The sequence below is a fragment of the Gigantopelta aegis genome, chromosome 8 (assembly GCF_016097555.1).
Source record: "Gigantopelta aegis isolate Gae_Host chromosome 8, Gae_host_genome, whole genome shotgun sequence".
NCBI lineage: Eukaryota > Metazoa > Mollusca > Gastropoda > Neomphalida > Peltospiridae > Gigantopelta > Gigantopelta aegis.
The window spans coordinates 14,758,742-14,775,651 of record NC_054706.1 but is presented as its reverse complement, the minus strand read 5'-3'; the positions used below and the strand labels follow the sequence as shown (position 1 = coordinate 14,775,651).

General features: G+C 38.7%; 1 protein-coding gene across 1 annotated transcript; it reads left to right on the top strand.

Annotated features, from left to right (window-relative positions):
* Window positions 1-750: 750 nt before the first annotated feature.
* On the top strand, window positions 751-14,777 carry LOC121379492 (fibrinolytic enzyme, isozyme C-like). The gene is made up of 5 exons (XM_041508137.1): window positions 751-844; window positions 2,270-2,447; window positions 6,461-6,539; window positions 13,562-13,733; window positions 14,626-14,777. The coding sequence occupies exons 1-5, from the start codon at window positions 751-753 to the stop codon at window positions 14,775-14,777; spliced, it is 675 nt and encodes a 224-aa protein (XP_041364071.1).
* Window positions 14,778-16,910: the final 2,133 nt, after the last annotated feature.

The window sequence follows — 16,910 nt, the reverse complement described above, 5'->3', positions numbered from 1 at the left end:
ACAGACACCTACCAGGCTCTTGATTAAACATGACAGGCACCTACCAGGCTCTTGATTAAACATGACAGACACCTACCAGGCTCTTGATTAAACATGACAGACGCCTACAAGCTGTTGATTAAACATGACAGACACCTACCAGGCTCTTGGTTAAACATGACAGACGCCTACAAGCAATTGATTAAACATGACAGACGCCTACAAGCTGTTGATTAAACATGACAGACACCTACCAGGCTCTTGATTAAACATGACAGACACCTACGAAGCTCTTGATTAAACATGACAGACGCCTACAAGCTGTTGATTAAACAATAATTGTTATTACTATAGTGTTCTTCTTTCTAGACATCGTGACATATAATGATATGAAACCTGAAAAAACCCTCTGTACCTTATAGACAAACGAAAAGCTGTTTACGTTCCCAGGTGACGCCAATCTACAAATGCGACTATCTGCTGCCAACAGGACCGCTATAGTATAACACAACCTCGTCATTCTCTTTAAGCTGGACAAAATGTGCTACTTACGGGTTATTGTCATTTCTCTTTTGGCCGGTGAGTGTTTTACCTTTGAATAATTATGTTGTTTGATTTATTTATCAATTTCACCTGTATAAACAAAAACAACTCACTATGGACTCGTGACGAGTAATATATGATACGAATATATTTATAACAACTTCACTAGGTTGTCATAGGATATGTATATATGTCGAGTATATATGTTTTCATTACAATCTAATTTCCATGTATATCACCGGACTTAAATTTCGACTATCTAGGAATGCAAGTCGGCCGGGACTAGGACTTCTTGGAAGTCAGACCAGCATTCCCAAGGAGTGTAAGTCCTAGGACAAAGTCCGGGGAGACAACTATTCCTATGGACTTGTATTCCGTTTACACAGGCGCCAATCCCCTTTTGTCAATGAACTGTACATTATTAACACTGTAACTTACTCCATATTTTAAAATGTTTTATACCGCCTCTGTTCACAATCAAGGGCGGGACGTAGCCCAGTAATAAAGCGCTCGCTTGATGCGCGGTCGGTCTGGACCCATTGGGCTATTTCTCGCTCTAGCAAGTGCACCACGACTGGTATATCAAAGGCCGTGGTATGTGCTATCTTGTCTGTGGGATAGTGCATATAAAAGATCCCTTGCTACTAATTGAAACATGTAGCAGGCTTCATTTATTAAAATTACCACATGTTTTACATGCAATGGCCTATAAATCAATGTGCTCTAGTGGTGTCATTAAATAAAATATACTCCTGTTCACAATGAATATGATAAATCACTGGCCTACCAAAGTACACTACTGTCCATTTTTTTTTGTTCTTCTCCATAGCAATCGTCTCCAGAAACACCCAGTCGTACGAATCGGTTCAGTAAGTTCGAATCCCGCCAGTAGGTAGTAATTTAGCAAATAACATCTCATCTATGTCAAAGTTCGAAGTGCACGTCAGTAGGTAGGCGTTTAGTAAATAGCATCTCGTCTGAGTCACCTGTCAGTAAGTAGGCGTTTAGTAAATAGCACCTCGTCTGAGTCACCTGTCAGTAGATAGTAGTTTAGTAAATAGCATCTCATCTAGGTCAAAGTTCGAAGTGCACATGTCAGTAGGTAGGAGTTTAGTAAATTGCATCTTGTCTGAGTCGCCTGTCAGTGGGTAGACGTTTAGTAAATATCAACTCGTCTGAGTTAAAAGTTCGAAATGCACATGTCTGTGGGTAGAAGTTTAGCAAATAGCATGCACCCGTTAGTAGATGAATGAATGAATGTTTAATGGCACCCCAGCACGGAAAATACATCGGCTAATGGGTGTCAAACTATGGTAAATGCAAAACTAAAGTGATGAGCAACATCAATATAAAAATTCAAGATTTAAATAAAAACACAATGTAAAGAACTGTACAAAAACACAAAAACATCACAGATAGTTAAAATAAAAATTTAGAATAAAAGTCAGTATCACGTAGAAACTGTAAAATAAGTTCTGGATGGAATTGAAAGGATTCCATCACAGATCGTTGTCCAAATATATCTTTTCTAGTTTCCTTGAGCTGAGTACACTCCACCAAAATGTGGCGTACTGTCAGAAGACACTACATTGCAGTACTCCGTCAGTAGATAGCAGTTTAGCAAATAGCATCTCATCTGAGTCATATGTTAGTAGGTAGTAGTCTAGCAAATCCTGGATCCATTTTACTTTATTTCTTTACTTTACTTTTCTTCTTTACTTTATTACATCGTATTCTTATTGACCAGGCTCGCTCTCGGCAAGACTCGACACACGAGATTCTGATTCGGATTCGGATTCGGATTCTGACATTGCAGACTATCCGTACATGTGTTCGTTAATGTATTCCGGAAGTCACACGTGCGGCTGCGTGATCATATCAGCCAGTACAATCCTGACGACGGCGCAGTGTGTCGATGGTAGAAAGTGAGTTTTTAAAAATGTATCCACAAGACATCCATTAATCTTGCTTTGGAACCAAAAGCGTAGCTTGGATTTCGAAATGTGTGCATGATACTCAGTATCAATACGCCAAGAAGGTCCATACTGAAGGAAATTCCTCCTCATCGGCTCACCAGCTCCAAGTTCAGCCAGCTAACGTTCGTAAACTATTTGATTCTTCGATTCGTGTTGCACGTCACATCCGCTGACCTTCACCTTAGCATGCCTAGCAACCAGAGAACTGGATGAAAACAAATGTCTTATTTACACTGAATATTAAGTATTAGACTGCTTGTCCATTGAGAAGCACAGCGATTCTATTTTTGATTCTGTCAGTACTCTCGTTATACTATAACTACACCTGAACATGATATGTTGGGGGAAAAAAAATATATTGTTAATTTGACTTAATGTTGCCGTATAAACATACGCATATTGTTGAAGAGTCGTTAGTCCCGAGTGTCTATCTGCTGCCAATTGAAACATCGAAAGCGTTGCTATAAGCCTCCCCCACACACATACACTTAAAAAAAGAAGAAAAAAAAACGAAAGAAAAAAGATAAGAAAATAATAATAACAGGTATTCACGGGCGTAGGAAGGTGCCAAAATGTGTGGAGATGGGCACACACACACACACACACACACACACACACACACACACACATATATATATATATATATATATATATATATATATAACTATAAATATATATAAACTATCGCTGCTGCTGCAAAGTGGGGACAATTGGATAAAAATGGTGGGTATATACTTTTTTTCATTTTTTTCATTTGCTTTGGTTCCTGCTTTTGTGCTGTCGGCATATGCTTTGCATGAATGTCTATTATAAACTACCCAGGTATTCGTAGATTAATGACCATTCCTCGTGGCCTAGTACTGAATGTGAAATATGTATATCTTACAATATAGTACGAAAATCATAACAAATCACAAGTCACTAGAAGCGTACATCCAGTTAAAGGGGAGGGAAGGGGGAAAATGTATATAAAAATGTAAAAATATAATGTTTGCACCTTCACCGTCCCCCCCCCCTCCCCCCACACTCACTAGAGTAAGGAAACCCCAATAGAGATTATGCCCCCTACACAGACACACTCCAGATATCGTTCCGACGGGCATGCACTGCTACATTACGAAACCCACAATTCCAATCTGATTAAAATTAGCTCTATTGGTCTCAGCAGTAGATCTAACAGCATTGCGTGGAAACCCATGTCCAGCTGACATTTCATCTATAAATAACAATTTAAATATTGACCAATTACACTTCGCCTTTTATAGCGTTATTCGGGAGCATACAAATTCTAAAAATATCGGGCGAGACTATTTATGCAATAGGCGAACTTGTTGGTCTATTTCAACATTGAAAAAACAGGGGGAAAAGTGCAATAATAAACTCTGGATTGTATACTAGTATAAACAGATTTTGTGGCTATATCATCACGATTTTTTTTTTTTTTCGTTTTGATGATGATGATGATGATAACTAGTTTAACGTGCCCATATACCACTAGGGTTTCGAACACGCCCATCCCGAGTCCGACCTTCGTAAGATCGGTGGCCTGACTCGGGATGGTGTGTGTGTGTGTGTGTGTGTGGGGGGGGGGGGGGGTAGTGTTGAAAATGGGCAGAATTTTGAAAATAGCAATTAGTAAAAAAGTTAATGGAATAAAGAAAAAAAAGAAAAAAAAAGTTACAAGCCAAAAATAAAAAAGAATTGACTGCTCGGCCGAATATTTAGATAATTTAGAGCATTTTAGAAGGACAGTCCAAAAATAAATAAGAGAAAGAAGAGGATCGGATTATTTAATAATATTAAAAAAAGAAGTAATTTCGACATAAAATTTTGAACGAAGGTCTAAATGTTTAAAGTCCGATCTATATGGTGGGATGGTGTTGTTGTTTTTGTTTTGTTTTTTTTGTTTTGTTTTTTGTCTTGAAACGAATTTTATATAAAATTTTATATTGAAATTAGTTTCCGGCATACTTCGTAATTCACCCGAATCATTTCGTATACCTTCGGCATAATCCCGAATTTTTTCAAATTCTTTTCAAATCACTGGCATGATTTTGCAAGTTAGGTTTTGATTGGTCGAATGAAAGGTCAACTGGACATGAGCTCCAGCGGGCTGCTGTTAGTGGAGCTAATTTTAATTAGATTGTCACAATTCCGACGTTATCATCTTCACAGCTAAAGTAATGTCATTACAAAAGTTAAAGGATGCCCCACATCGTCTCTAGGTTACAGTGGACAAGAAAATAGATATAGTATTGGCTTTGCAAAATTTCGATGTGGTGTTGCTCTTATTCGGTTAGAGACCGGCCCATGGATATGATAATCTACCGACGGATCCACGATTCTGTTGAGGAGCAAACTTCATATTTTTATAAACTTATGTACTTTTATGTTTGTTTTATTTGGTAAATGTGTGATGTACATATGGTGAGACGTTAATAAATTACATGTTAATAAATTTTGTCCGTCTATATTGAGACAACACGCTGCACCTGTATGGCTGGGTAAATTAATACCAATGACTTCAATTAAAAACTAAATAAATCTATTACGACGCTAGTTATATATTTACTATATTACGATGAACATGAAATTTAAGAGCCATGTTAACCGATTCTGTATTAACATGTTGACAATTATAATTATATGGCTTTTATATTGTTCAGAAAATGTTCGATATTTTGCAAATGTTTATGTTAATTAAATAAAACTATTGGGACACATTCCAAACGTATGTTTGTATTTGCCTATCAATAAGCTGATTAGAATGTTACATAATTACCTAAATGCATTTTAAAAAGCAGAAAAAAGAAAGAAATCGCGCTAATTAAATACATTTTATTTATAAGAATGTACAAAATTTATAATCACATTTTATTTACAATAAATGTACAAAATATGTAAAAAGTATGACATGTTAATGCATTACAGTCTTACATCCTCAGACACGAACTGTTGACTATAGAGGTAGATAAATTTGGATCGTGGCGCCCATGGTTTTCCGCCTGTCGTTTTGGAAGCATTTGCCCACAGACGTTCTTTAACCTCGTCTACGGGAAATATGAAAACTTTTAACTTGCTGTCTGTCATCATAATATGATTTGTACTGCCAAATACGGAAGCGTATTAGTGACACGCAATAAAATAATTCTATTTGCCTACATATAATCTTGGAAAAATCAACTTTAATGTTGAAAAATCAACTTTAATGTTGGAAAAATCAAATTTAATCTTGATAAAATCAACTTTAATTTTGGAAATATCAACATATAATCTTGGAAAAATCAACTTTAAATTTGGAAAATCAACAACCTTTAATATATTAATTAACAAAGTTTAGATAGAAATATCACACAGTTTTGAAGTAGGACACGTACGTTTAATGTATTAATTAATAATATTAATATATTAACGATACAGACCCCTGTTACAATATTGTGATATTTTAATCTAAACTTAGTTTGTTAATTAATATATTAAAGGTATGTGTTCCTATTACAATAGTGTGATATTTCTTTCTGTTGTAATAGAATATAATAAAGCTTGTTTATTTTTCCAAAATTAAAGTTGAGTTTTCCAAGATTAAAGTTGATCGTTACAAGATTATATGTTGATCATTCCAAGATTAAACTTGATTTTTCCAAGTTTAAAATTGATTTTACCAAGATTAAACTTGATTTTTCCAACATTAAAGTTGATTTTTTCCAAGATTAAACTTGATTTTTCCAAGTTTAAATGTTGGAAAATAGAATTATTTTATTGTGTGGGGCAGTGTCCTTGTCCACTACACTCCGCTTCCGATTCCTGTGTATAAAATCAGAAGGAGTCTCTTTAAATGGATGGAAAGAGGTTTCAGATGTAATGCGAACTTCATACACGTCAAATGTAAAAATGTAGCAAATGTAAAATCGACGTTGCAATTAACAAAATCTATGACTGTTTTGTTTTGTTTTACTTTCTAGCCCAAGCCTGTTGAATGTTATTGTTGGTGAGACTGACGGGACAAGCTGTGTCGCTATTCCATTACAAGACGTTAAAGTGGTCAGTAACAGCGGCCATCTTTTTAGTTAATAATTAGTGGACGACTGACTAATTAAAAACTCGATTTATATGTGAATTATGATGATGATGATTATGATTATGCTGATGATGATCTCTCTCTCTCTCTCTCTCTCTCTCTCTCTCTCTCTCTCTCTCTCTCTCTCTCTCTCTCTCTCTCTCTCTCTCTCTCTCTCTCTCTCTCTCTCTATATATATATATATATATATATATATATATATATGTGTTTTTTTATCTTTGCAAAGTTTATTTAACAAAATAAAGAGTAACCAATAGTAAAATTGTTTGGCTTGGTTTGGTTGAAAATTTGTATACATGTATACATATATATATATATATATATATATATATATATAAAAAAAAAAGCGAAAATTATATATTCATATATATATATATATATATTCATATATGTATATGTATATGTATATTGGTTAGTAGTTAGTGAGAGAGAAGAGGGTGTAGTGGCCTTACACCTACCCATTGAGCCCTATATGTATATGTATATATATATATATATATGTATATGTATATATATATATATATTGTATATGTATATATATATATGTATATGTATACATATGTATACATATACATATATATATATATATAGTGAAACCTCTCAAAACCGAACAGCCATGGGACCAAGAAAAAACGGCGGCCATCCGGTTTTTAGGGGTATTCGGTTTACAGAGGTTTATTATTTTATACATATATATATATACATATACATATATATATATATATATATATATATATATATATATATATATATATATATATATAAAACCGGACAGCCATGGGACCAATCCGGTTTTTAGGGGTATATATATATATATATATATATATATATACATATACATATATATATATATATACAGACAGACAGAATATGACAAAGCATATAACCCTGTCTGATTACACCTGCACTAGTGACGCTACACTGGCTTTAGCAACAAATAATCCAGTGGGTCCACTTATGTGGATCGATCCTACAGTGTATCGCTTCACCACCAAACCACAAGCCACTTTGAACATGGGTTATGGAGGGGATTTTTGTGTGTATGTGTGACGGAACATGCTCTTAATTTTGTTTTCGCCTTTGGCGATATTAATTGTTTTAGAGGGCCGTGTGCAGTTCCAATATGCACTTAAGCTCAGGTGGGCACTTTGTTACGTAATACCTCTGCGCGACAGTGGTCGAGCTGTACCCTCTAATACACACCCAGTCCAGGTGTGAAGGCTATGTGGCCAGTAGTTAAGTAATACCTCCGCTAGTTCGGTACAATCGGGGTATTGCTGGCGAACTAGGCGACGACCAGTCTAGGCTTCTAATAAAAATATACCGCTTCGTCTCTGTGGAAATAGCACTTGTAGGGATTCGGTGCCGCGATGTACCCCCGGGCGATATTCGGTTTTATGATAAATAGCTAGGGTTTTAGAGATATCGGGGAGAAACATAGGAAGGCTGCAGGGGAAACGGACGTCGTCCACTGAACGAAATATATAAGTTCGGGCGTGGTAAATATATTTTTCTGCCTTGTGTATAACCTTGATGTGATTGATGTGACTTTAAATATTTTAATACTGTATTATACCAATAATATTTAGACGGTGCTGCCGGTAATCTGACGCAGTAAACTGTAGGCTCACTGTTCTAATATATATATATATAAAGCTTAACCAGTCATCCTAGAGGACCTAGGTAAACTGTAGGTTATTGTCTTTATTGTGATAGGTACCAGTATTAATTCTGTGTTACACGTTACTGAATGAGTAGTTAAGGGTTAATTAAAAATTAACAAGTTAGGAATAGAGTTGTAACTCCTTTATTTATTAAGTTCTCCTGGCAGCGTTTCTCAATTATCACACGTTACTGAATGAGTAGTAAGGGTTAATTAAAAATTAACCAGTTAGTAATAGAGTTGTAATTCCTTTATTAATTAAGTTCCCCCGGAAGCGTTTCTCAATTATCACACGTGTGGGTTTTGTGTCACGGTGAAGTGATTACAATACTGTGTAAACTAGACACCTAGAGATTAACTAATTAAGTGATCAGTTCTGGGTTGTTATTATTTGTTGTTGTTAATTAACTACTGCGGCAGTACATTTGTCAGCGTAGGTTAATACAGATTCCAAAGTGTATTGTGTTTTTGTTGTGTTTTCTAGTGAACTAAACGTGCTATAATAATATATACTTTATATAAGATCTTATCTCTGATCATACCTAGACGAGCCACGCGGGTATAACTGCCCGTTACAGAGAGATCTAATAGATATACAGTTAGGAGAGATATTTGGATAATCGTGTTTCATTCAGTTACGGGTATTATAGGATCCCCGTGACAGGAGTGAAAATTGGGGCGCTCGTCCGGGATCTGAAACGAGACATGCATATTTAAAAAAGTATTGTTTGTAAATGGGGGCTTTATAAATTATTTTTACAAATAACTAGAAGTAGCAACGTTGTTCACTAGAAAATTAATTAAATATAAGTGCGTCATATCTAAACATGGATAACAATTTGCTGGATAGGCCTACGCTCAGTGTAGTGGAGATTAAGCGAGCACGTAAGGCCGAGTTAGAGATAGAGAAGAGAGAGAGAGAGAGAGAGAGAGAGAGAGAGAGAGAGAGAGAGAGAGAGAGAGAGAGAGAGAGAGAGAGAGAAAGAGAAGAGAGGGATAGAGAAAAAGAGAGAAAGAGAAGAGAGGGATAGAGGAGAGAGAGAGAGAGAGAGAGAGAGAGAGAGAGAGAGAGAGAGAGAGAGAGAGAGAGAGAGAGAGAGAGAGAGAGAAGATAGGGAGAGAGAATTCCAGTTAGCAAAATTAAAAGTCGAACATGAGTTAAAGTTGAATACTGAATAAGTCAGACGAGAAGCCGGAAATGGGTTTAACATGTCGGAGGCTTATAGATCAGTGCCTGTATTTGACGATCAGGAGGTAGATATGTTCTTCCAACTTTTTGAACGGGCCGCTAAGCAGCTAAATTGGCCGCAGTCTAAGTGGACATTGTTAGCCGTGTTTAAGTTTAAGGGGAAGGCTAGCGTAGCTTATAATTCAATGAGTGATGAGCGATCAAGTCAGTACGACCTAGTTACGGCTGCAGTGTTGAGGGCTTATGAATTACAACCTGAGGATTATCGTTTACGGTATAGCGAGTTGAGAAAAACGCAGGGTCAGTCTTATAGTGAGTTTGTGGCTAAGAAGGCAGGGATGTTTGATAAATGGGTGGTGTCTCGTCAGGTAGAGTCATATACCGAGTTACGGGAGTTGTTGATCTTACAGGACATTAAAAATGGATTACCAGTTAGCTTACGTATTCATTTAGAGGATCGTGATGTCAAAACGATAGAGGAGGCAGGCATAGTGGCAGATGATTACGTGTTAATACACAAAGCTCAGGCAGTACAGGGTAGCTCTTTACAACAGGGTGATAAGAAATTTCAGCCAGGTTTTTCACGGGAAGGTAACTATCGGGGAGAGTCTTCTAGTTGGTCAGCTAGTCAGGCAAGTAATGTACCTGGTGGGCAAAGTAAGGATAAACCTGCATTATCAGCCAATGCACGAACTTTTCGTCCACATTGCAGTTACTGTAAAAAGGATAACCATCTTGTCGGGGACTGTTTTAAAAGGAAACGCGATAATGCGCAAGTAGTCGGTTTAGTGAGGTCAGCTCCGCTAGCGAGAGAGTTAATGGTTAGTCCCAAGGCAGAGAAAGTAAACCCGTATGTGTCCACTGGTATGGTTTGTGATGTGAAACAAGAATTGAGTCCTAAGGCAATATCAATCTATCGAGATACAGGGTGTAACCTGTCGCTTATAACGTCAAAGTGTTTAGCTGGTATTGAAAATTCAGATACAGGACGTAGTTTGTCCTTAACCTCGGTTACTGGAGAAAATATGGTTGTCCGGTTACATAACGTTTTCTTGTGTTCGAAGTTTGTGACGGGACCAGTCGTTATGGGTGTTGTGAAGGACTTGCCTGTTGAAAACATAGGAGTTTTGTTGGGTAACGATTTGACTAGTCAGTGTTGCCAGCCCCTAAGTGACAAATTGTTAATTGAAGACAGCCCTTTACCCATAAAAGAGTGTGAGGTTGATGAGATTAGTTATCCTGCGTGTGTAATGACTAGGGCTATGGCCAGAAGGGTAACACGAGACCTAGAGGATATTTGTGATTTGTCTGATACGTGTGTTAGCCATGAAATTGGAGTGGATGAGGTTATTAGTAAAATGGTAGATAAGTCAACTGACGAACCAAATGTGGTGGAACCTGTTGATCTCCCGCAGAGGGTAAATGAACCAGTTGTGTTTGATAGAGGGGCCTTATCTTGTAATAGACAAGAGTTAATTCTAGAGCAGGGGGCTGATCCAAATTTGTTGGCAGCTCGCACTACCTTGTTAAATGTGGACACGGGAGTATTAATGAATAAGAGAGTTAGAGATAGGAGGTGGCAGGCAACCGAACTAGCTAGGAAGCAACTGAGCCATGCTCAGAGCAAAATAAAATCAGTGTTTGATAGGAAGACTAGGAGTCGGGGATTTAAACAGGGGATAAGGTGCTGTTGTACCTTCCCATTAAACGGGGTTCATTGCAGAACAGGTATTTCGGGCCCTATGTTGTGCACAAACGGGTTAATGAGACAGGGTATGTGATAAACACTCCTGATAGGGTTAGGAAAAGTAGGTATTGTCACATCAATTTGCTAAAAGGTTATTTTGACAGACTGCCAATAGTTCCAGTACTACCTGTCCAAATTGAGAGTCACTCAGTTTCCTGTGATGACGTCAAGACTGCAGAGATCAAATTAACCAACCGCCAGATTCTAGCAGACTTGAGCCCCCAGCGAGCAAAGTTGACTACGTTGAAACAAGACAATGTTTCCATTTGTCAGGACCTTCCAACGGTTACCAATACCTTAAGCCAGGATGTGCGCTCGGAACCCAACGCTACACCGATTCGACAGCATGCCTATTGGAGAAAACCTGGAAAACGTGCGACACTGAAAAAGAAGGAAACGAAGTTCCAGTGGTCAGATGAATGCGAGAAGTCATTCAACCGTCTCAAGCAGATGCGCTCCTCGTCTCCCGTGATGGCAGCACCAGACTACCGAGTGCCTTTCAAGCTAGCTGTGGATGCTAGTGACGTGTGAGCTGGAGCTGTGCTGTTCCAGGAAGACGAAAATGGACTGGACCATCCTGTAAGTTTCTTCTCCAAAAAGTTTGACAAACACCAGGTGAACTATTCCACTATAGAGAAGGAAGCTTTGGCCATGGTACAAGCTCTGAAGCATTTTCAGATCTACGTGAAATCGGCAGTGCATCAAGTGGTGGTCTTTACTGATCATAATCCGCGTATCTTCATTCACAGAATGAAAGCCACCAACCAGAGAGTTTTGAGATGGAGTCTTCTTCTGCAGGAATTCCCAATTACCATTGAACATATCAAGGGCACATCCAATGTAATCGCTGATGCCCTGTCCCGAAGTTGAACGTTATGATAATGTGTTGACATTCTTGATTTCTGTTTTGTTTTTATATATTTTATTTGTATACCAGGGACTCAGAGACTCAGTGTGATTACTGGTAGTCACCGTATTATTATGTGTTATAAATGCCCGGATGCGTCGGTTAACGCACCTTTTGTTTTAATGTAGTATATTTCCCTATTCCTAGAGTAGAGGAAATATCCTTTTTGAGGTGGGTGTGTGTGACGGAACATGCTCTTAGTTTTGTTTTCGCCTGTGGCGATATTAATTGTTTTAGAGGGCCGTGTGCAGTTCCAATATGCACTTAAGCCCAGGTGGGCACTTTGTTACGTAATACCTCTGCGCGACAGTGGTCGAGCTGTTCCCTCTAATACACATCCAGTCCAGGTGTGAAGGCCATGTGGCCAGTAGTTAAGTAATACCTCCGCTAGTTCGGTACAATCGGGGTATTGCTGGCGAACTAGGCGACGATCAGTCTAGGCTTCTAAGAAAAATATACCGCTTGGTCGCTGTGGAAATAGCACTTGTTGGGATTCGGTGCTGCGCTGTACCCCCAGGCGATATTCGGTTTTTATGATAAATAGTTAGGGTTTTAGAGATATCGGGGAGAAACATAGGAAGGCTGCAGGGGAAACGGACGTCGTCCACTGAACGAAATATATAAGTTCAGTCCGGGCGTGGTAAATATATTTTTCTGCTCTGTATATAACCTTGATGTGAATGATGTGACTTTAAATATTTTAATACTGTATTATACCAATAATATTTAGACGGTGCTGCCGGTAATCTGACGCAGTAAACTGTAGGCTCACTGTTCTAATATATATATATATAAAGCTTAACCAGTCATCCTAGAGGACCTAGGTAAACTGTAGGTTATTGTCTTTATTGTGATAGGTACCAGTATTAATTCTGTGTTACACGTTACTGAATGAGTAGTTAAGGGTTAATTAAAAATTAACCAGTTAGGAATAGAGTTGTAATTCCTTTATTAATTAAGTTCCCTGGAAGCGTTTCTCAATTATCACACGTGTGGGTGTTGTGTCACGGTGAAGTGATTACAATATTGTGTAAACTAGACACCTAGAGATTAACTAATTAAGTGATCAGTTCTGGGTTGTTATTATTTGTTGTTGTTAATTAACTACTGCGGCAGTACATTTGTCAGCGTAGGTTAATACAGATTCCAAAGTGTATTGTGTTTTTGTTGTGTTTTCTAGTGAACTAAACGTGCTATAATAATATATACTTTATATAAGATCTTATCTCTGATCATACCTAGACGAGCCACGCGGGTTTAACTGCCCGTTTCAGAGAGATCTAATAGATATACAGTTAGGAGAGATATTTGGATAATCGTGTTTTATTCGGTTACGGGTATTATAGGATCCCCGTGACAGTATGTGTTTGCGTATGTGTGCGTGCGTGTGCGTGTGTTATCAGTTTGCTTTTGTCGATTATGATATTATTGTGGTTGAAAATATTGTTCTTATTCTCTTGTTCTTCTTCTCCTCCATAGCATGAAGACTTTAACACTGGAATCTACAGATCCTACAACGATGTTGCCATTGGTAACCTGGCGAGTCCGCTTGACTTGTTCAACCCTCTGATCGAAGCAGCAACGTTGGCAATAGGACCAGACGACTTTATTGATCAGTCCTGCGTCTTCACCGGCTGGGGCAGCACCAACTGTACGTTAGTACGATCGCTTCATCAGTTGTTCGCCCCACCCTGTCCACCACCAGTGGCGGATCGACAACATCTATTTAGCGGGGAATGGGGGTGGGGGGGGGGGGGGGGGGGGAGCAATGACATGTGGTCAAAGGCCATAAACGTTCCTGAAAGGATTCCTCGGATTCTCCAATGTAAAACAATTTAAAATAATAAAATAAAAATATAACTGTCGCAATTTTTGTTTAGGGGGCCCCATTAGATCCGCCACTGACCACCACTACTAATTATAAAAACTAGTAGTCTGTCGAGCAGATTTCTCTGGAGACATGCATCGACTTTTGATGGATATAAGCATCTGTCAAAGGTCTGATGTTAAGTGGGGGTTTTTTGTGCTTTTTTGAGACGTTGTTTTGTTTTTGCTTTCTAATTAAAAGGTATGGAAGTCTTCACAAAATTATTTTCCATTCACAATCATATTAAATAATAATATACAAGATCCCATGACATATTTTTTTTAAAATAAGTAAAATCGACGTTCTGCATAGTACACAATCATGCACAAACAATTATATGAAAACGATAGATTCCACAGATATATTCATCCTGTTCTGTCTTTCGGATGTAAACTTCCAAACAATTCTTCAAAATAGCAGATTTAACCGTTTTATATTCATCCAGTTCGTTCTTTCAACGACCACAAGGTTACATGCAGCTCTTCAAACAGGTTGTATTTAAATTAACTGGACGGGTAAACAGAAAAACACCGCGACACAGTGATTAATAAGATCGTTTTTAGCTTGACAAAAGGATACGCTTAATATAAAAGAACAAATTTTTTATTTCAATGTTAAACACCTATATAGCTAAAATTTAAAATGTTAAACAAATATTCTTTTTGTCTCATTTCAGCAACCACAAGGTTTCCCGAAATTCTTCAAAAGGCCAATTTGACCGTTATATCTAACGACGGCTGTCGTGCTAATTTTAGTACCATCGACATTGGTGAGGGCCAGATCTGCGTACACGACGACGATAAAACTATTTGTCTGGTTAGTGAATAAATCTCTAATGTGCTAAATTAATAAATCTGTAATTTCTTAAATTTGCTAAGTCAATAAATCTGTAATTTGCTAAGTTAATAAATCTCTAATTTGCTAGGTTAATAAATCTGTAATTTGCTAAGTCAATAAATCTGTAATTTGCTAAGTTAGTAAAACTCTAATTTGCAAAGTTAATTCTCTAATTTGCTATGTTAATAAATCTGTAATCACCAAGCTGATGACTCCCAGATAACTCCAGAAGTACAGGTACTACATCACCATTGCTGGTGTGGCTACTTTGTGTAGGCGCTGAACGTAGTCCTGTTTAGGAAACACTGTATGATAGCTCGGAAATAGATCTTCATTAAAATTATCGCATCGCAGGTGTCTGGGGGTGCTAGCAAACTGGGGGGGGGGGGGGGGGGGGGGGTGTACAGGAATTTTAGCAGAAATTAATCGAGTCATGCTCTCCCGTAAAATATATTGAGAACAAATAACATTTTCTTGAGCAGGGAGCGGTTTGGATCCCAAAACACGCGCCTGGGGAAGGGAGGCAATTCGCCTTTGATGCTGGGAAGCAATTTTTACGTAATGTATAATCTTCGGATTTGGGGACTGTGCTCCCCACCCCCATCGCCTTACCCAATATTGACACCTGTGGACATGAAATACAGCTATATTTTTCAAATCGTTCTTTGATGATTACAAGTAGGTTTATGTCTGTAGTATTTAAATAAGCCAACGGTTTGAATTTGTTTGGTATTTTTGGTACCAAATAATAACAGCAATTGTGTATGTGGTAATTATTTTTATGCCTGGCATCCAGTCTCTAAGCCTGACTCTAAATACTATAATAGGAATCTCTCTCTCTCTCTCTCTCTCTCTCTCTCTCTCTCTCTCTCTCTCTCTCTCTCTCTCTCTCTCTCTCTCTCTCACACACACACACACACACACACACACAGATAGACAGACAGACGTACTAGTGGAAAAAAGTAACTGTGTAACCTAAAAAATCGGATGAAAATAAAACCGCTCAATATTTTAGCCTGATGTTTTGTACATGTTACCAGTGAACGCACCGCCACACAATAGCTGGGTCAATGCCGTATTTGCACGTGCAGTTTTGCTTCTGGGACATGAACATGTTTTTCCCATTTTTTTCTCCCAACATGTTACTTTTCAAGTTTTTGTCGACTTTTCAACTGTCGGGTCATTGCATGCCAACCGGGGGTACAGAAAAGCAGGTTATTTCTGTTGAAAATTGTAGCAGAGCAATGCCCAGGCTAAAGGAAAATGACCGCCTTCGCGCAATTGGCATGATCCAGGCTGGTATGCGCCATCGCGCTGTCGCTACGCAATTTGGTGTACACATAAACAGTATTCAGGCTTTGTGGAGACGTTATCAACATGTTGGTAATGTCAGAGACCAACAACGTGCAGGCCATCCACGCGTGACGTCACGACAGCAGGACAACCACATCAGACTCGTGCACCTCAGGAATCGATTCCAAACGGCAAGTCTGACAGCGCGGACCATTCCTGGATTGCGTGCCATTAATCCCAGAACTGTACGGAATCGATTACGTGAACATGGTATCCGTCCGCGACGCCCGGCTGTCCGTTCAGTTTTGCTAAGACGTCATCGTGTAGCACGTTTGGCTTGGTGTAGAAGACACTTGCACTTTAATCGCCGTGACTGGGCGGGTATACTGTTTACGGACGAGTCCAGGTTTCACTTGGACAGCAGTGACGGCCGTTCAAGAGTGTATCGTCGTGTTGGAGAACGTTTTAGTGACGCCTGTGTTGTGGAGCGACGTGCATTTGGCGGAGGCAGTGTCATGGTTTGGGGTGGCATCACGTCAACTGGACGAACACCTCTTGTGGTCATCGATGGCAATTTGAACGCTGTACGCTACCGTGACGACATTATTCAGGCTCACATCATCCCATTTGTGCAAGGACAGCAACGTCACATCACGCTTCAGCATGACAATGCTAGACCTCACGTCGCCCGGGTGGTAATGGATTTTCTAGCACAGCAGAACATCGATGTGTGGCAGTGGCCTGCGGTCTCACCCGATCTTGCACCAATCGAGCACGTCTGGGATGAGATGCAACGTCGTGTACGTGCACTGCCTAACCAGCCGCTGACGT